The sequence below is a fragment of the Cheilinus undulatus genome, linkage group 14, assembly GCF_018320785.1.
Source record: "Cheilinus undulatus linkage group 14, ASM1832078v1, whole genome shotgun sequence".
Taxonomy (NCBI): domain Eukaryota; kingdom Metazoa; phylum Chordata; class Actinopteri; order Labriformes; family Labridae; genus Cheilinus; species Cheilinus undulatus.
The window spans coordinates 10611028-10633255 of record NC_054878.1 but is presented as its reverse complement, the minus strand read 5'-3'; the positions used below and the strand labels follow the sequence as shown (position 1 = coordinate 10633255).

At 39.9% G+C, this 22228-nt stretch overlaps 1 protein-coding gene across 1 annotated transcript; it reads left to right on the top strand.

The window, feature by feature from the left end:
- Positions 1 to 966: 966 nt before the first annotated feature.
- stmn4 (stathmin-like 4) lies at positions 967 to 21943 on the top strand. The gene is made up of 6 exons (XM_041805553.1): positions 967 to 1054; positions 14269 to 14331; positions 14610 to 14705; positions 16774 to 16979; positions 17729 to 17920; positions 20584 to 21943. Exons 2-6 carry the CDS (start codon positions 14319 to 14321, stop codon positions 20641 to 20643), a joined length of 567 nt encoding a protein of 188 aa, XP_041661487.1. The 5' UTR covers positions 967 to 1054; positions 14269 to 14318; the 3' UTR covers positions 20644 to 21943.
- Positions 21944 to 22228: the final 285 nt, after the last annotated feature.

The window sequence follows — 22228 nt, the reverse complement described above, 5'->3', positions numbered from 1 at the left end:
ATTGAAACCTGTTCTGTGGTCAGACGAATTAAAATTTTAAATTCTTATTGGAAACTACGGACAGCCAGAGAGATCTTGGAGCTACATATACCCCCATCTAGATGTCTTTTTCAGTGAAGGCCTTGCATACTTCAGCAGCACAATGCTAAACCACATACAGCACCCATCACAACAGCATGGCTTCACAGTAGAAGAGTCCAAGCGCTGAACAGGCCTGCCTGCAGTCCAGACATTAAACCAATAGAAAACATTTAGAGCATAATAAAATGAAAAAGAAGCAGCTAGAATCCGACATCAGACAAGAATGGGACAACATTCCTCTCCCAAAACTCCAGCAACTGGTCTCCTCACTTCCCAACCGTTTTACAGACTGTTGTTAAAAGAAGAGGGCATGCTACACAATGGTAAACATGGCCCTGCATGTCCCTACTTTTCTGAGGTTTGCGATCTCAGCGTTCTGTTTTTATTTACATGTTACACAGTGCCCCAACTTTTTTGGAATTAGGGTTGCAATTCCAGCAGTTAAAAGTAGGAACAATGAGCTTCACACACAAAGGTTTTGGACTTGTTCTAGTATTTACGGTGAGGGCCTAAATAATTTAACGTACTGCATGCCTCTTAGCTTGGCACCCTGCTGAGACGCCCCCCCTCCCCACACACACACACTCTCATACACACTCACACAGACAAATCTTCACCAATTTCTCACACTACTTCCCTGAACTCTCCCCATCCATAATCCACACACACACACATCAGAAATGACACACTCCTGCAGCACATAATGAAGCATCCACCACCCACCCTGCAGTGCCACACAAAGAGCCGTCAGCCCTCCCCCCTTCCTTCATCTACACTCTGATTGGTGGAGAGGCCTGGATGCTGGCAGTGTCTTGCACCAATGAGACGTCTCCATGGTGATGTCATGGAGGCAGCATTGATGCTGTTGCTGATGCTGTTGCCCGGCGCCTGTATCCGTGCAGCCAGACAGAGGTAACAGTAGTCAGCGGACCAGCAGCAGCAGCAGCAGCAGAGAAGACCGGGACAGAGGGGGGTGAGTAGACTCACCGAGCACACATGGGCATTTCACTGCTGTCACACTGAGCTCTACTGGTTCACTTTTACTGATTATCACAGTCTGAATGTGCTGGAGGGTGAGTGTGACGGGGTGAGAGTGAGGACGCTGATGATGCAGTGGTTCCTGCTGACACAAGAAAGAGGAAGAAGAGAACTCGGTGTACCCTCAAACCGTATGGCGTGTAACCTTGTGTCATTTATTATTGATTCTCCATATGAGCAGATGTAGCTTTGTGTCTGCTTTTGGGAAAAGAAGGCCAGAATGAGTGTGGGAGAGGAAAACACAGGAGTATTTGCATGTTTTAGGGTTAAAAATATGTGTGAGTTTGTGTAAGAGTGTTTACAGCTGAGGAATAAGAATGGAAGACTAATGAAAATGTACAAAAATGTTAGGAATAGTTCTGCTGGTCTTGTGTTCCTGACCCACTCTGCCCTTTCTACCTTTAGCTTTCTGTGCTCCACATGATTCTTGGGTGGGTGCAGAGATTTTTATGTGCATGCCTAAAGTAAGAAAACAGAAGAAATCTCTGCAATCCTACAAAACTGAGTCTAAATGGCTGTTTAAACTATCAGTTAGAGGTGCAATGTGAGTAATTTAACCCATTCCCCTCGGTATTTTTCCCTCTGTGTCAATTAGTATTTGAATAAAAGTTGCATATTTCCTTTAAAAATAATCCAGTGATTGCAGTGATAATAATAAAACTGAAACATGAACATGCTGAGCATAAGAATATATCATTGTGCATGTAAGATTCATAATGTTCTGTTTAATATTCATGCAAGAATGTGAACATCTATGCAAGAAGTACATCTACTACAGTTTCCATGGAAACAGAGTGAAATATGAAAATCATTTTTCTCTTTTCTGATTCTTTGGAAACTCAAGGTACAGCTCAAGACAACTTGAGATTGAAGAGCTACTCTTTTACTGAAACACTGTTGATATTGGAAGCTATTTTGAATTAAGGCTTAGTCTCTAGATTATAATGGCTTCTAGTTTTAGCCACATTTTTGGTCTGCTTTTAGTCAAGGAAAAGTCAAGGTTCTTATGCTCCAGTGTTAAGTTGTAAGCAAGACATTTATTTTCTCTTAAACTAACTTACATTTAACCATTTTATTGCAAAATGGATGTACAGTTTTACATGGCAGAGAAGGCTCTGCTCAAAAGATGCTTCCTGGGTTAGTCAAGCAGCATGCATTAACTCTTCAGGGAGTGCATGGCCAGAAACCCCCATATGGCTAGATACATTTATGACAATTTGTACTGAAAACAGTAGAATTAGTTCAAACTGAATGAATCCATAGTGGCATGAATCTGAACGAAATTGCAACAAACTTTATGCTATAAAGGAGGAGGCTGGGGTGGAGGAGGTTAAGCTTTGCTAGCAGCAGCAGTGTGGTGCATCATCATTGATGCAAGCAGGGATCAGAGAGGTACATCATATTTAAGTTCATTGCTGTGTTGAAAAAAATTGGCTGTGGGGTTGGGAAGCAACAGCTGGCCATCAGCTGATCACAGCTGGGCGTTATGACCACTGTGTCCTGTATGAACTAACACTAGGCTTCATAGGTATGGCTATTGAATAACGAGACTACGCTTATGAGGTTAAAACCACATGGTTTGCAGTCGCATTGAGTGTTATATTAAAGGTTTGGTAGTCACGCACAACTGCTGTAAGTTTCCAATAAGTGACGTCTTTAGTTCACTACTAGCTACTGATTTAAGTGTGTTTTTGCTAAGGCATCGGAAAGTGATTCACTTAAAAGTTGAGCAACTTTCCAAAAAATGTGGGTTTCCTTCCATGTATTCTAAAATGTCTCCACAAATTTGTTAAAGGGTACAGTTTCACCACTTAATTCAATTTCTTTAAGGTAACAATAAGCTGAAAAAACAGTGTTGACTCACGCTGTATTGAAAATGTCTGAAGTGCTTCATCATTTACCCAGAAAGCCTCTGTGCTTGGCACAAGAAGCTGTTAAGATACGCTGAGGTGGAAGAACACGTAGCTGGTAGCCGAAGCTCACATCGTAAAAATAGTGCAAAACACAGAGGCTTTTATGGGTTAAAAATAAAAAACTCATAAAATTCTTCATATAGCATAAAATTGAGCCAGAATTATTATCTGGCCAGTTTTTACCTTAAATTTATTAGATTACTCAGTGAAACAATACCCACCTGCTACACTGTACAGTATAGCTTCCTCCAATATGACCAGTTTGAAGAGGCAGTGATCTCTGATACCACGGGAGGCTAATGCCACTACTGTTGCCAACTACCTCAAACAACCCAACTTAGAAAATACTGAAATATCCCTTTAATATCTAACACTGGGTGTGACTGTGAACCGCATGGTTTTATCCTCATAAGTGAAGTCTCATTATCTAATAGCCATACCTCATAAATGTAAGACACTCCTATCAATGCAATAATTATTATGATCGATTTTTGAAACTGTACAACTGATGAAAAATACTTACATATCTTGTCTGCACAGTGGAGAAATATCACTGATGTCCAGCAGTCCAGATGTTACACTGAAGTCTTGTTTTTGTCTACTTGATGGGAACTAAACTTAATTTTCATCAGAGTTTTTGATTTATCACCAAAGATCTGTTTTTAGCTTTTCTTAGTCTTGTGTTCCCCATAAAGTTACTCCTGCTCTGAAACCTTACTGACTGTACAACAGCTCTTTATAAGGATTTTTCCCTTCATAGGCTGCATGTAAGAGGGGGAAAGGGTAGAGCTTTCTTTGGTCCAGCATGGAGGGGCCAGTGGAGGTTAGCGCCGAGACAGGCCTTCTTAAATTTAAGCAACGATAACAAATTCTCATCAACATAAAACATAACCATTATTTAGTAAAACAGAAGAATTTGTTGTTGCTTTTTAAATGTAAACCTCTCTTTTTAAACCAGCCTGAGTCCATCAGACAAGGTGACTTTATCTATAGAGTATCTTTCATACAAACAGCTATTCAAAGGGCTTTACAGCTGAACATTTATTCCAGATTTTTGCTTGATTGTTTTGTACCAGCATTGTCAAATGTCAGGCATTATAGGAATGTCAGGAGGATCAAAGATGGGTCTAGGTCACGCCATAACCATGATTCATTATGACTGGAGCGCCAGTATTTTTCTTGCATCTTCTACTTTACACTCTGACCTGACTTCAACAACAGTGTCCTGACACTGACCAATAGGATATCATTTTCTCCTTATCTTTGCATCACCATTACTGCTGTGACATAATAAACTAGACTAGTTTAAAGAGGAGGAAATATCCAGAAAACAATCAGATTCCTCAGAGTAACTGTGTCGGTGGGTTCATGATGTGAGTCTGGTCTACTGCAGGTTAATATCATTCCTGATGGGGTTTACTCATCACAGCCTAATTACCAATTTATTCCCATTTTCTAGTCCAACATCAGTCATACTGGGCTGTTCCTACGTCATGCTAACTGCTAAGCTTCTCCTGTTTACACCAGACAAAGTGCTGAGGAAAGTTCTGGCAGTAGAGATTAACTGAAGCTCCTAGTGGCGGGAGGCTACATTACAGTTTTAAAAGAGTGTTCAACCAGAATTTCAGGCCTGTGTTTTAAGAAAAACTGATAGGTAGTTAGTTTAGCCAATTTATAAATCTTGTGCCAGTTTTATATCAGAATTTGGTCATTTACCTGGCTAACCGCACATATCCCAAAGACATACAGCAAAGCTAGCATAGCCAGCTAACTGGGCTACTTTAATAACCTAGCAAAGCTAACAGATTGGCCAGTTTCCATGTCAGTCATCAGGTGGATCCATCTCCCTGGCTGATCAGCCCCATTTGAGGAGAATGAGGCGGTGGCTATGGGTGTGGTTTAGAAGAGAAGACAAGCAAAGAAGTGAAAACTTTCCTTGTGGAAAAGATGTTTCTGCTCTCCTCCTGGCCAGCTTATGAGCTTAATTTACCCACTGGTTCCAATGATAGTGAGCAATCATGTATTAACATGGCATCAGCTGTCTGTTGAGCTGTTAAGTTTACTCCCCAGGGCTGCACATGTCTACTGAAGCCACGTTTCCACCAGGTGGTCCTGTTAGACTGAGTATGGTTCGGTACGCTAGACCCCAAAACAGTTTGTGTTTCCACAGACACTCATACTCTTACACGGTGAGTGGACTGTCAAGGTAACGCGTGTGACGTCACATGCAGTGTGAGTCTGCTGGTCCAGCCTTAGAGTTGTAGAAAGGACAAGTGACAGAAATCAGTGGGGATGAGCAGTAAATAGCTTTATTTCAGCTAAAAATGCTGTTTTTCCAATAACGACATCATAACTATGTTCACCATGGTCAGTACAGATCCTAAGCTGATGATATACGTGGACAGAAACGTGCCGAGTCATAACGGTACATTAATATGTGAAAATATCTAGTCTATAGCAGTTTATACGACATAATATAAATGTTGCGAGCTATACCATGAGAATCTGTCACATTAAAAATAAACTAAAGCTTTAACAGGTATAGAGTAAGCAGACTTCCATGTTTTTATGTGCAGCCCGACTGTGTTGAGCATGACACACAAGGTACCGTCAGTGCAAACCCCTATGTTTGTGTGTGTAGCTCCACCTTTTTGAGACAGATTGGTAAGACTGGTACTGCTAAGGAGGGGTGCCATTAAAAGTGGGGTGGTACAGGTTGTTTGTTTTGGGAACCTTTCTGAAACGCAAAAAAAAAAAATGTGTGCTGTGCTGTACCGAACTTAAGTGTTTGGTGGAAACGTTATTAGTTGTGTTTTGTTGCTCTGATTGGCCCTTTAATCAGAGTGACTCAAAGAACATTCATCCAATAAAACTGAGTTTTTTTTAAGGATTCTGTCCTTGAGTTTCCTGTCTTATGGCCATGACAGGACAAGATTTTGGTTGTATTGTCTGACATGGAAAAAGACAAAAAAGCGTGTGATCCAAAAGTCAGACATTAAAACATCAAGAGCAAACATACAAAACAGAGAATCAACTCATTATCAATATATGTATTTTTAATGTGTTCATATTTACTGTAGGGCCAGTGATGCTGGACTGTGTGCAGCCATACTAAGACCTGCTACAGACCTTTTTGTCGGTCAGCTTCAAAAGTTCAGTGGGTGTTACTGTTAGCCAGGAGGCTAGTGCTAATGTGCATCACTAATCCAACATGCATGCTTTAATATCATCAAATGACGTCTAGGAAGGGCCTGTTTGCTGCTTCTCTCAGGGCCCAGTAATATATGTGGGTGGGCCTGCATACATATAAACTTCAGTTTTATGAGATGGACAGAAAATCAGGATTGATAATTCAATGACTTCCTGCAGATTAATGCTAAAGTTTCTCATTTGAGGTGGTGAGTAAGTGCTGTTTGCTCATATGTGGATATGTCCATTAGTTCTGTGGTTCTGTGGTTTTGTTAACTGAAAAGAAACGCTTTTAAATAGTTTTCTCTGGTAGCTTTAAATGCTTGAAGCTAAATAGAGAAGGGCCTCATATTGCTCTTTCCCTAGGGGTTCCAAATTACAAAACCCACCCCTGATTTCACAGGCCTCATCAGTGTCTTTTATGCCCTCCATGCCTCTGTCTTTAAAGCACCAGCTTTACTAAAAGGTTGTTTTAAAGCATCTTATCAAATCCTTAATTTGTTCTTGTTTTTGCAAAAACTCCTCATGCAGCAGATTTATAAACCTCTGGTCCCAACACTGTTTGCTCCTTCTCTGTTTTTCAGTGCTTCATCATGAGCTAAGCAAACAGACTGCAGCATTTAGATTTATTTTTAGCATCACAGCATGAAATTCAACCTTTCTGTGACTCTCGAACAAACTGAATAAGTAAATTTCTGAAATGCTGATTTTTGTTTGCGATTGAACATCCTGATGGAGACATAATAGACGCTGGCACATTATTTTTGTCATAATGTGGGAAATGATGTACTTTGTATTTGTGCTGTTTTGTCCTTTTTTGTTGAGCTAATGCTATATTTGTATATTTATTGTTGAGTTTTGTGTATTTCTAAGGCCTGGTTAGGCACGGGCAATGCAATAAAATTATTCTGTCTTAAGCTAGTTGAATAAGTATTACTTACACGATTCAAAAAATTAGACAATCATTAGCTATAGTTTCTTATTTTAAGTTGCACCTCATGAATTTTCTCCCGTTATGCAAACCTTTAAAGATGAGTTTATCATCCATTGTTAAGATGTCTTTAAATAGAAAACTAACCTTCAGTAGACATGGAGTACTGTGATTTTTCTGGGACAGTCATTACATAATAAAACAAAACAGTCTAATAAAAACATCGCTGCTATTTAACTGTCAGACAACTTACCACCAGCCTGACCCAGATTCACTCCTCTGTGTGTGGAAGATTTATTTAAGTTGCTTCTTTCTCTGTATCCACACGTATTGGAGCTTCCTCCTGCTGCAGGATGCAGAGCATTGATCTGAAACCAGGGTGGATTTAGAAGATGAAAGTGTACGTTTAATGCTGTTAGAGCTCTGTAAATAAGCAGTACTACCACTGACCTGATGTGTGTACAGTCAGCTGTGTTAGAGCAGTGTAGATAAGCAGTATTACCCAACCTAATGTGTTTAAGACTGTGCATTTGAAGATATCCCTGCATGTTTGCTGCAAATGACTGTATTTGTTCTCTGCACTGAGATGTCTCTGTTCTTCTCAGTGACAGGTTGTCTCATTAGAACACCTTCACGTACTATCTTCAGGCATTTCACAAGTGCTGGATGACGGAGGATAAAACTCAAACTGCATCCAAAGATAGAACAGAGTTAAGTCACGGGGAGGATGCTGGCTACGACGATAGCTTAGCTCATGATCCAGGCAGTCATTGCACATAACTGAAAGCATGATTCAAAGCTTACAGGACTTTTTTTATGGCTGTAAATATCACAAACTTACACATCACCAGATAGCAATGCTACTTTGCATGTAGTGTCAGTTTTCCTGTTGTGAGATATTATTTGATGCAGAGCAGCCTGGGTAGCATTAATATTAGCAAAACTCCACTCAATGATCCAAAATACACCAACAAAAACTCACAATTAGCATGATCTATTTTGTGTTTAATCTGTGCATCCTGTTTATCTTTCCTGAATTTATTTGTGGTTCAGATAGGAGCAGGTAATCTTAAGAGTGGCTCATATGTTGAACATGGGTGCTGGGCTGATAATGTGCTGTATATCAAGGAAGAGTAACAGCTTGTACCTCGCCTGAGAGCAAACAATCAATTTCATTCACCAGATGAACCACTGGATGTTTGAAATCATGCTTTAAAGGGTCATAAATTGCTTGATTTTATATTTATGCATCAAAAAGGTCCAGAGTGAGAGAGAGCACAGAGGACATTCAATATAAATTTAACCTTTTAATCATTATTTCCTCTGATGTATAAAAGCAGTGTCATGGTTTAACTGGTGTTGTGTTAACTTGTGACACTCCATAACCATTCTACTGCACTGCTCACCAAGGCCGACCATCAGGGGAGTCAAGGGGAGAGCGTAGGGGCCCAGCCAAACTGAGGGGCCCGTGGAGGTCAGAAAAATCCTGGTTCACTGTAAAGTTAAGCTGTGATAACCATGTTTTTTTATTTAACCTGGATAATAACTGTTCTAATTAAAGCAACAAAAATGATATTTTTAAATGTATGTTGTAGTGCAAGCATCGTCTTTTTCAAAATTTAAACCCCTGTTCTTAAAATGTGACAACTTTTTAACTGGGTATGATAACAGAGTGGATGGGCGTACTGAACTAAACCACTTGATAAGAAATGACTTTATAGCTAAGCTATGATGTGCACAGATGTCAGGATGCCAGGAGGTAAAGCAGAAAACCTGAGACAAGTTTAATAGAGAACAATTACTTCATTGTGTAAATAGGCTTTACTGTAGGGAGTGGCAAACAAAGGCAACAATGGCCTAAAACTGGCAAAAATGGACAAAAAGCAGCAAAACCAGGTTTAAAATGGTAAACAGTGTAGAGAATGGGCAGACCATAAATCAATCATCAGAAGACTTTTCTTTAACGTCTATGTAGCAGTGTTAATTTCGTCGACTAAACCATTTGTCGACAGCCTTTTTTTCCATGACAAAAACTAGACTAAAACTAGCAAAAATAGACCTGGGATGACTAAAACTGGCAAAAACTAAGAGATGACTGAAACTAGACCAAAATGTAATTCAGTTTTTTCAGACATTCAGAAGCCATGATTTTCTCCACAGTGGGTAAATCTGTCAAAATGCAATGCATCTGTATCTATTCTGTCTCTCAGCTGTAGAAAGCAGGGACCCCAGGTTTGGCAGGGTGCAAAGGACACACTACCATGATTTAGTACCAAATTAAGGCAAGAAGATAAATGCTTGGACTTAAAGTAAAGACTAAAATGTGAGAACTTTTTATGGACTAAAACTAGACTAAAAAGGGTAGTAATGACTAAAATGTGACTTAAAATAAAATGCATTTCATTAAAAGACTAAAATTAAAAATGGCTGCCAAAATTAACACTGCTATGTAGGAAAATTGTCTCTCTTTGATGGTAAGAGTGAATTATTGTTTCTTTATTGATCATGGTGAGAGCAAGAATGGTTAAAGAGTGGCACACGATGCTGTCAGTTCACAGGTTAATTTTTTTTACAACAATGTAAAGTCAGTCAGATCAGACAAGGTAGGGATCAGACTGTGTATGGGATCAAGGAGGGCTGAGAACGCTGCATTATCGGCTCTAGGCGCCCTCAAATGAGTCGCTCAGTTGTCGTAGGAAAGCAAATCCCCTACATGCCGAGTTAAATCAAGTTGAGCCATGCCGCTCCCCACTAGAATGATTTTACTTGAGGCCCCTTAGAGCTTGAGGCTCCAGGCGGTTGTCTACCTTCACCTGATAGTAAAAGTGCACTATAATGCCACAAACATTTTCTAGGTAATGTTAATGTCTCTGAAGACTGTGCATTTATAATAAACTTCTCTGTTTATGTAATAAAAATGTGAAGGTAAATACTTTGAGAGTCATCTTAGGGTGTTTTGCTTTTCTTCATGCAGTGATTTCTTTATTTCTTTAGGTGGGGTGATTAACGTAGAACTGCCACTACATATATTCCTTTCTGTATGGCAGGCACACTAATCTGCATGATTAGATGTAGATCTTGTTAGAAGATGAAGAGGTTGTAGAGATGCATTATTGCATACGCATCACAACTGTTGTTAGGCTCCAGCAGGTCCACACCAAGAGCCGATGTCATATCTCAGTATCTCATTCTGTTTTAAAGTCCAAACATAAATGTTCTCTCTAAAAATCTCTCTTAAACCTTTTCCTCCACCTCCGAGTCTCCTGGGTTTAAGCAGAACTTAATTAGAGTGTGCATGCAGCTGTGAAAAAGTCAACAAGTGTGAAAGATCTTGCCTGGATTCTCCCCGGATAGAATTATCCAATTATCAGGCAATGACGCAGCAAGTTTAGTCTGTCTTTTAATCTCCTGACTGAATTGAATGTTTATTTTCTGCAGCTGTCTACTTTTTTGAGCTGCACAGAGGAGTAGTGGTTGGTGGTGTCGCCTCACAGCAAGACATTTCAAACCCTGGCTTCTCTGTATGTAGTCTGCATGTTTCTCCAGGGTTCCCCTGGGTCCTCTGGCTTCCCTCCACAGTCCAGACACTTGCTCGTTAGCTTAATTGCTTAACTGTGAGCGTGGCTGCTCATTTGTCTCTATATGTGAGTCCTGTGGTTGACTAACCCGGTCCAGAATGTGCCCAGCCTCTCACCAACTGACAGCACTGACTCCACACTCCTGATCCTGAACAGGCAAAACAGAGTAAATAATGGATGGATGGGTGCTCACTTTTTCATTGACCTAAATTGAAAAATTAGATTGAGAGACAGGAAAATTACTTTTGTTCTGTCTTACAATATCCATCATGCTCCCTTGACAACAAGGTTTTGAAAACCTACGTCGTATAATAGCGCCTTATGTACAGAATCCATCTGATGTACATCTATGTAGTGCTGATCAGGCCATCTGACAGACAGGACAGCAAAGCAGGTGGTGAAACATCCAGTGAGATAGTTTGCTAATTTGCTCTTTATTAACTGATTGGTTTGTGATAATGGTGATAATTCTGAGTTCAAAACGAGAACAAAACACAGCATATCTCAGCCACTTATGACCAGTGTCAGAACACACTCCTTTTCCTCTAATATTTATCTCCATGCACAGAAATAACAGCCCAGGTGTTTTGCTTTAGTATGTGACCGGCAGCCAAACACACTGAATGATGCTTTGTTTGGTTTTCATCATATTGCCAACGTATACTCCTCAGATATGAAATTCACTAAAAGACAAACTATTACAAATGCAGCCATGAACACACTATCTAGAGATATGGATAACTGTGGACTTGGTTTATCCATTTGTGTTGGAAATCTTAGCTCTGCATGCTGCTGGTAATAATATTCAGACTTATTATATTATCTGCAGCTGCAGGACAGTTCTCTTTGTCATATATGCTCAAACACCCAAACTTTTTGAGAGGCGTCTAGCTGCAGACAGCAGATGTAATCTTCCACTACAACGTATTTGCCATTGAATAATTTTTAGGCAATTGCAGTGTGAGAGCTGGCAAGTTTCACAACCTGCTGCAATCGCTGCTGGAGCCTCAACTGTGGCTCTACTGGAGCATCTACCACCAGGAAGCAACCACTTGTAATCCTTTCGCGCCCCTTACTGGTAGCCTGTCATCTGGAACTGGTTTGTTTTGAGGCCAAATCTGTAAAACTATGTTTGGCATGTTTACTATAAAAAAGGATTTAAATGTTTTGGAAACAGCCACAGTGTGAAGGGACATATTTAAATGCATTCACCTGCACCTGCTAATGGAGAACCTAATACATAAGATTTAGAAAGAATTAAAACTGAGGAAAACTCATTTAACCGCAGCGCCCCCTGTGGTTGTGAAGAAGGAACATTCTTTGTCAAGGAGAAGCACACATTATCGCTAATAGCATACTCTGTACTCAGTTATTGTGGAATCATGGGCCCTACCTGGGCTTGAACCAGGGTTTTTAGATTGATAGTCAATTGTTTAACTATCAGATCCACTGCAAGAGTGGAAATCACACATGCATTTCCAATACTTGTTCCAATGGCAGCATCTGAAAAAAGTTGAAAAGCTTGTAACATTCAAATGCTGATCATCTGAAATATTGTAATTGTTGGGAGAGATGTGAAAATATTTCCTCGTCATAGAGAATCATAGAGAAAATAGTTGAAAAACCCATTATCAAATTGTTGTTAGTGATGATGAGGGTTTTTTCAGTGGAAGTGAGATTCAAACCATGGCCCAGTTTCCTCCCCAGTTGGGGGACTTACCTGCCAGTTGCCTTGTATCTTAAAGAGTAAAAAGATCAACAACACAAATGGGCAAATGGTTGTTAGTGTTGGTGAGGATTTCTCTGTAGTAGCGAGATCCAAACCTTGGTTCAGTTTCCTCCTGAGTTGAGGGTCTTACCTTCCAGTTGCCTTGGAACTTTTAGATAGTTGAATTACACAAATGGACAAATGGTTGGTAGTGATGGTGAGGATGTTATCATACCAGTGAGTTTCAAACCATGACCCAGTTTCCTCCCCGGTTGAGGGACTTACCTGCCAGTTGCCTTGTAACTTATACAGTAAATAGTTGATTGATACACATGGGCAAATTGTTGTTAGTGTTGGTGAGGATTGCTTGGTAGAAGCGTAACACTCAAACCTTGGTTCAGTTTCCTCCCCGGTTGAGGAACTTGCCTGCCAGTTGCCTTGGAACTTTTAAAAAGTTGAATTATACACATGAGCAAATGGTTGTTAGTGTTGGTGAGGATTTCTCAGCAGTTGTGTTATTCAAACCTTGGTTCAGTTTTTCCCCTGGTTGGGGGTCTTACCTGCCAGTTGCCTTGGAACTTTTAAAAAGTTGAATAAAACACATGGGCAAATGGTTGTTAGTGTTGGTGAGGATTTCTTGGTAGTAGTGTAACATTAAAACCTCGGTTCAGTTTCCTCCTCGGTTGACGGACTTTCTTGCCAGTTGCCTTGTAACTTAAAGAGTTAATAGTTGAACAACACTCGTGGGCAAATTGGTGAGGATTTCTTGGTAGCAGTTAGACTCAAACCTTGGTTCAGTTTCATCCCGGATGAGGGACTTTCCTGCCAGTTGCCTAACGGGGATCACACATACATTTGTTTTTGACCATGAAACTTAAAACCCTTATTGTACTGAATATGTTTATCATAAAATTATGAAAAAAATGACAAAACATTTTGATAGCTTAGAATTACTATCAAAATAAAATATAAATGATAAATAACTAATAAATTAAATGATCGATTATTGTCAAAATTGAACAAATATTCAAAATAGTATTTGTACACTGTACAGTAAAATATTTACTGTCACTCTGGGCACATTATTTGATGTCAATGTCTATGCCAATCTTGGCATCATTTCACTTATGATTTATTGAGCTGCTGAAGTTTAGTGATTATGCATATTTTCAAAAATATAGAGCAACATTGTTCTGAATTAACAATACCTACTTTTATCCTGTGAGTAGATGGTTAAGTCAGACTTACTAAACATTTTGTAATTTGGTTTTGCAGGTCAGGTTTGTGACTTTTAACTGTTTGTATTCTAACCCTTAACCTCAACCCTGGCCCTGGCCCTAACTGGAAGTTTAATCTGATATTATTTTGAAAGCTATGGTTTGTATTTCAGTTCTGACAGAAATGAAAAAGACAAATGAGTTTTAAAGCTCTAAACAACTTTGTTTATGAAATTTCAAACAAAAGAGTCAGTGTTTCTGTTAACATGTTGACATGGTAATGATGTTTGATCACTTCTCATCCTTATGTAAGGTGATATTACACTCATGGAGAAATGCATATGCATTATGCCATAATAAACCTCTTGCTTCTAGTGAGATATTCCAGCCCAGCAGCCATCCCTGGCAAGATTTAACCTTCTATTTTGGCCCACATTTATTCCATGGCACAGAGCTGTTCTCTCATTGGCTGAAATAAACCTTAATGGGAGGTGCTTACACAAGTATGCTGCAGTTTGCGGTGCTGTTCATTTCTCCTTAACCACCTCGTCTCATTTATTTCACATCCTGATGAGCTGCCTCAGTCAATTCTTCCTCTTTGTGTCTCTGACAGACTGAGAAGGATCTTCAGCATCCCTGGAGAGTTACATACGCAGTGTGAAGATGACTCTGGCAGGTAAATGCAGCCTCAGCAGAAAGTCATGCACCCCTTTACCTTTACTGTATGTGCTGCCAATGATGCAGAATGATAACAAGAGGACAGAGTTATGATCTGAAGCATTTATCTTCTCATGGTGATGGTGTTTTTATGTAGCACAGTGACAATGACTAGTCAATGCCACTGAGAGGAGGAATGATTACATAATCAGGCCTTGAATGCTACCTCATCATTCAGAGAGTCAACACAATGTCAAACATAACTGAACAAGCCTCTGTGTGTCTGTTCGTCCTCAGCCTACAAAGAGAAGGTCAAAGAGCTCCCCCTGGTGTCTCTGTTCTGTGCCTGTCTCAACCCGCAGACTGCAGAGAAAACCACATACAAGGCAGAAGGTAAGATGAAACCACTCTGTCTCCAGTACCAGAAAGGTTGGGACATTGTGTAAAATGTGAACAAAAACAGAATTTATAAATCACTACTATTAAATACTCAAGCTGATATCTTTCTTAAATTTACACACATTTAGATTTTATTCATGTAACATGTTTCAAAAAAGTTGGGACAAGGGATAAGAAAAGACTAGAAAAGGTGAGAAATGCTTCAAAAACACCTGGAACATTCCACAGGTAAATAGAGATGTATATTAGGTGATAGTACCATGATTGGGTATTAAAGAGCACTACTGAAAGGCTCTTTTGTCCACGATTAACAATGGCCCAAAGTTTTCCACTTTTTGGAAATACTGTAACAGTTTATGAATAATGTTCTGAAACATGCAGTTGCAAAGAATTTGGAGATTTCACCATCTACAGTCCATGCTATCAGCAAGAGATTCAGGGAGTCTGGAGTTATCTCTGCACATGAGGGGCAAGACCAAAAACCAATGCACTGCCGTCAGCCCTCAAGCAGCATTGCATTAAAAACTGACATCATTCTGTGAAAGATTACAGATTAGTGTGGGCTCAGGAACCCTTAAAAAACATCGTCAGTTTAAATCATATGTTTCTGTGTCTGAAAACATAAGTTAAAAATCTCAACAACAACAACATCCAGAAGTGCAGCTGTCTTCTCTAGGCCAAAGCTCACCAGAAAAGTGTGCTGTGGTCTGATGAGTCATAATGATGGCCATCAAGTCCTCCAGGCTAAAGAGGGGGTAACTTGCAGATCTGTGAACGAGCCATTAATAATAAGAGGTACATTCAGGTGTTGGAGCAATGCTTCCACCCATAGTGTGTCTTTTGGTGCTGGACTGGGAAGAAAATTTGGCCCTGGCATTTTTTTGTGCAAACCAGCTCTTCACTTGAGCTTAAACCAGACATAAGTGCCCTGTTCCCTCATCTACTTCAATAACTCTACTAATTTTTTTTTCCCCTAAACTATTATAAACCCAGTTGGTTTGACCAGACCTCAGGGTTAGCTGTGTACGTAGTGGAGTGGTCAGGTTGGAGAGTACCTGGAGAGATGGGGCATGGGCCGGGTGCAGGTCTGGATGATGGCCATCAGGAGACCAAAGCAGTACAGGCCAAAGGTTGAAGCAACAAAGTGCCAAACTGGCACACGCTCCCACACCTGACCTGACCTGAAACTGTTACAAAGCTGAGGAGGAAATGCCGTAGACAAATAAAATTTTATTTTTTTTTTTGTTTGACTCTCTTGTTGTCAGAGGTGGAAACAGTGGACACAACATCCTCTATCAGAAGTAAATAAAAAGTAAGAAAACAAACAACAAAAAAGATTTGATCATACCAACCCTGAAATGTGTCAACCCGCCAGGAAAATGCCCGTATGCCAGATTGCCAGTCCAGCCATGGCATCTTTTTCAGGCACGTCCCAGCTTATTTTAGCAAGACAATGCCAAGACTCAATTATTAGTTACAACTGCATGGCTTCACAGTGAAAAAGTGCAGGAACTAGACTAGAATACATGCAGTTCAGACCCTTTCTTCCATTGAAAATGTACAGTGCATTATGAAAATACAGCAACAAAAACAGTGCAAGAATAGAAAAAAAGTCACTTTCAATACTACAGCAATTAGTGTCTTCAGAGTGTTGTTAGAAGAAAAGGCGAGGAGACACAGTGGTAAATATGCTCCTGTCCCATTTTTTTTGGGATGTGTTGCAAGTATCAAATTCAAACTAAGTATATATTTTCCAAAAAGCAACCCATTTTGTCAGTTTAAACCTTGAATATCTTGTCTTTGTGCTGTATTAAATTGAATAGGTTAAGAAGGATTTGCAAATCTGTGCAATTTGTTTATATTCACATTTTACACAGTGTCCCAACTTTTTGGGAATTAGGGTTCATAGAAATGCATTAAACTAGATATGTAAAAGAAAGGTCATTAAAATGCAAACCATGCATTGCACCAAAAATCTTATTGATAATGTTTAGCCTTGTTCCTTTGTTCTATGATTTATAGAGAATAAAAACTTAAACATGACCATGATCTATCACCACAGATGCAGTCGACCTCGGCTGGTGCGTCATCAAAGATGTGGAGGTGATTGAGATAAATAAACGGGCCTCAGGCCAGGCCTTTGAGGTCATCCTTAAGCCCCCGTCCTTTGACGGCGTGCCAGAGCTCAATACCTCCATGCCACAGCGCCGTGACCCGTCCCTGGAGGAGATCCAGAAGAAGCTGGAGGCTGCCGAGGAGAGGCGGAAGGTGAGCGGAGAGGGAGATGAGGTTAAGATTTACCCACAAGAAAGCTAAGTGGACAGACTTTAACCCTAACTGTAACCCTAACCCTTGGTATTTGTGGCTCATTCAGCCATTGTCAACATCTGACAACACTCTTTGTGAAAAGCATGATTTATCAGTCCAGGAGGGGGACAGGGTGGGAGTGGATAAAAGGGATAAAAGGGATAAAAGAGGGAGTGAATGGGCCGGGGTTGATGGAAAGGAAGGGAGGAAACACAAGCAGAGTGAGATGAAAAGAGGGACATGAAAGTACAGAGGCAACCATGCAAGGACAGACTCACAATGGTTCATATTCATCAAGTAAAGAGAAGCGAGGAAGAGGAGCAAGAAGGGAGAAGGGAAAGGTGAGAGTGAAAAATGTGCCCTCCTATGTCTAAACATCTGCAACAACAGATGTTTTCATTATCACCATATGTTTATTTGCCTTAAAGGTCCATTAGACATAATTACTCTCACAGGAAATGCTATTTTCTGCCTTAATCAAACTCCTGTACTCTCCTTTTCAACTTCCATGCTTTAGTAGAGCCCGCTGTGATCTGTTTTAATGCAGGTCTGTACATTTTTCTACAAGGACTGCCTGTCTCTCTGCTCTTATATTCCTGTTAGAAGGATACCTGATTTAATATTGTCCTGCTGGAGTAGAACCTTCCCTGTAGTTTTTATCCACTGCTTTGCCTTTGGATTCACCTGCAGTGCTCTCTATCTCCCTCTAGTGTCAGGAAGCGGAGCTGCTGAAGCACCTGGCCGAGAAGAGGGAGCATGAGCGAGAGGTGATCCAGAAGGCCTTTGAGGAGAACAACAACTTCATCAAGAACGCCAAGGAAAAGCTGGAGCAGAAAATGGAGGCCAACAAGGAGAACAGGGAGGCTCTACTGGCGGCCATGTTGGAGAGGCTGCAGGAGAAGGTACCTTCTAGTTTAATACAATCATAACGGGTGTGGTTATTGGTCATTTGCCCTCTTGCTGGATAAATAATAAAATCCCTTCTACTAGTTTAGCAACATCATGAGGTTGTTTCTGGTGCAGAAAACAAATTATTTGTTTATAAGTGATGTTGTTTGTTGGGCATTGATTTAACATTGGTATCAGGTGATATAGATCCTGATAACAAACTTAGGACATTGGCAAATAATGTAGTGGCATGGACAGATATCAGACTTTGGTGTCTTGGGTGCTTTCACATTATGGCAGATCCGAGTGCTCTTGACTTCAAAGTCTGGTTCTGTTTGGTCAGAGTAAATGCAACCATATTGCACCCGGATCTGAGTTCTGATTCCGCTTAGAGGGGCGGTCTGGGGCAAGATCCATATGGCAGACGTGAACCTAACTGTGCCCCAGTACGGGACAGAGAGTTGCAGCAGCTACATGAAATCAGTGTAACAACAAAATTTCCTTTACTGGTTTAGCAGTAGTGGTGAGTACTCTTTTAGTATTGATTACTCCAAGAGAGTATCGACACCAAACGAGTGCTCTAAAATATGTCTTGCCATTGCTTCTCTCGAATGCTTCCCTGTCTTGCTCCTCCTGACTGTGTGTCCTTCACTGCTTGTCCGGGTCATGTGACTTTGGAGACCAATCAGATATGTCTATCCTACCGTACCATGTGACTTTGGGGATTAGTCATACCCAAGTATTAAATCTCAGCAGCTCCACACACCCGTATATGAACTTGGCCATCCTTCTCACTCAATGTGGCCTCCAAGTCAATGTCAAAACTGCAAGAAAATATAACAAAAATTACTCTGAGGCTACATGTTAATACCAGAAACTGTATGAAGACCAAATTTTAGAAACATAAAAAGATAAATATTTCTATGGAAATCTGAATTAAAAAAAGAAACGTGGCATTTTTTTAAGTTTTAAATATTTTAATTTCAATTTTGAGCTATAAATATTTATTTTAACCCATTTTATTTTTTACCTGCTCACACAAACATTAAAATTTGATTGAAGTTTTCAAATTGAATGTAATTTAAATTCAAGTTATTAAGTTAAATTTACTGGAAGTAAATATATTTCTGAATGACCTGGACACATCATTTTATTTGCCTGAAATGTGTACCTTTTAGAAGAGTGACAGTCCAACATTTTTTCTTTCTTAAGAAGTATCAGTATCGGTAAAGTTAAATCAAAAAGTATCAGCATCATATTGAATTCAAAAAATTTGGTATGCCCAATCCCTATTTAGCAGTTTGTCCATATTTCTGCACTATTATAAAAATCTAGTCTACCAATGGTCTGTCATGACCAACCTTACAGATGAACTGAAGTTGCAGCCAGCGGCAAATAGAGTTGCCAGCACAATTCTAAACATGTTCTGTCTCTTAAAAACTGTCATATCTGCACAGCATGGACCCATTTGGGCATTTCTGAGCAGCACAGAAGCAAAACACACAAACAACAGCACTTAGCATCAGCTTACCTCAAGTAGCTCTAAGTTAACATCAGTTGTCCCATATTAGTCCTGGTAGACTGATGATCTCAACTGTAACCTCCACTAAGACAGTATAATCCAACCACAGTGGTTTATATGAATTAGTCCTGAAGAAAGACAAAAGTCTCCACTGTGGATAGTTCAGTCCTCTTGATGATGGATTTTCCGAAACTGCTGTTGATTAGCCAGGATGCCCAGTTACAGGAAAGTGAGATTGCAACTCATGCCTTTCTGCTCGGTTGAGGTCTGTCCTCGTCTTGGCCATTAATGCTCATGTCGCTCAGCTATTTGCAGCTCCCTTTGTTTTGGCATCTTTATTACATGCAATGATGATTAGTTCAAAATCCTTCCATACCGTGATTTCCTTGCATAGTTCCACCTAGCTCTAAAGACCCCGGAGACAAGCTTTGTCCAACTTCATCCACATTGAGCCCATGAATGTTAGGCACCTAAATTAGCCATGTACTTGTCAACATACATGACAACCTGAACACTGATAACTGGCATTTTAGCTGTTAATATTTGTATCTGCTTGACATCCACCCATGAAACTGGCAAAAAACTGGTAAATACCAGCTTAAGGAAACTGCATGGACATACAGGAAAAGAGGTAGTTTTTGGAGTCTTAAAAATTTATGAAAAAACATCCATAGTTGTGGTCTGGACTCCATTATTGCACAGAGCATTAACAAATGTCAACCCAAGTGGTGGCTGTGGTTAGCTCTTCTTTCTTCTTGGCAGATTTGCAAACTAGTTCCCTGCATTCTGCCTTCCACTATGTCAGACTGCACTTATCTTCAGTCTTCATGGTTACTAATGTGAAAGAAGGCCAGCAGGAAAGAGAAGAAGCTGCATTACTGAGCAATCCTGTTTGTGAAAGCACTTTTAAACTACGCCTGCAATTTTATTTCAACACTCCTCACAAGTTTACAGAGTTGATCGGTAACGGTGAAAATGACATGAGGTGGAAATAGTTTCTGCTTCTCCCTACTCTGCATCATTCCGTGTTCAAATCTTAATGAACAGTCACTGAAATATGACTTTGTTCTGCTAGCTTTCTTCTGCTCTAATGCTAATATATTCATGAATAACTAATGACTCCCATGTTGCTCTGTCTCTGTGTTTGTCTGGCAGGACAAACACGCAGAAGAAGTGAGGAAGAACAAGGAGATGAAGGAGGAAGCCTGCCGGTAGACGAGTGCAGATGGGGAACACAAAGGAGAAGAAGGCGTACTGGGAACTTTTGAAGTCGGTAAAAAAAAGGGGGATAAGAAATAAAACAGTGCAGGAATAAAAATAGAGAAACTTGGGAAAGGGGGAAATTTTCATATTTAATGGTACGGTCTCAACAAGCTGTTCAAAGTGAAGCCAAATCTTGATGTTGAAGTCTTTTTCTTTCTTAAGGAAATTGAGTTGGAGGGCTGGCGTTAAGAGGTGCCATTTAAAATGTTTAGATAATTTTCTAATGAGGAATAAAACCTGCATTAAGGAAGAGTAAGGGGAAAATTTGAATCATGGATCCCTCATTTCAACTGTTCTTTCAGTGAGCTGTGTCCTCTTTATGTTTGTTTTTATCAAAAAAATGCAGCTTATTCAGCAGCAACTTGGCTATTTACACTGTTTCCTCTAGTTTTATCACAACCAAGGGAGTTTTGATTTGATTTTTACCAAAAAAAAAAAAAAAACCTGGATGCAAAGTTGATGCCCACAGTCCTTCAAAACAAATTCAAGTCAAAATAAAGAGTCCAAGACTTCTTTTTACAGGATATTAAATAGCTGTAAATACAAACCGGACATATCACACATACTTCTACTGTTTCCAAAAGAAAAGAGAGACTGATCCCTCCTGATCCACCACCCTCACTCTGATTCTTCTCTGCACATTTCTGACCTCTGTGTGCTAAACTCAGTGAATCTCAGTATGGTGTATGAATCTTAAACGGAGCGTCAGGCTTGAGTTTCTTTCTACAGTGCTTCAGTGAAACAAAAGAAACAAAGAAGCTAAAGGGAGGAAGCTTTACTGTGTTCTGCCATCAGGCTCTTTTTGAAACTTTAACTCGTAGTGTAGTTGTAGGTCAGTGAGAACATTTACTTAGATTTAGAGCACTGTTTGCACTCTTTTTTCATTAAGCACAACTCAGAAGCACACATGCATACATAAAGGCAGGCGAACTTACTCGACGATAAAACCACTGAGAAAGAATAGCAGGATTTGGACGTATTTGGCTTTGAATGGACAACTTTTGGGGTTTCTGGCTAACCAGCAGTCTCCCTTTGCGTTGGCATGTGTCACATTTATGATTTTAAAGGAGAGTTACACATTAAATAGAAAGGTGAAATTCTTGAGTTGTTGAGTCATACTGACTTGATTGAAATGTCTAGAAATGTTTGCACTGTACCCCGGAGGTTGTGACATGGGATTTGTACTTGTTGTAATTGTGTGTTGCTGTATATCCTAAAAGCTGGATTGTAATTATTTGGCATGGTCAGTAAAAAAATCTTGACTGAATAAACACGCTTGTGTTTTTCTTGTTTCTCTTTGTCAAAAGTACGTCATTGATTATTAACTTGTACAAAGCCAGTTAAGTCATGAATTAACTGTGATTAACCACATTTTTAGGGGGGAAGCTGAGTTCAATTTCAAAGCCACACCCAGACCTGATTACTGCCAGACCTGCTGAATCCAGAACTCCCCTAAATAGAACCTGTCTGACAGAGTGAAAAGATCTCAAAAAGCCATAGACACCTATCAGTCTGGAAAGGGCTACAAAGCCATTTT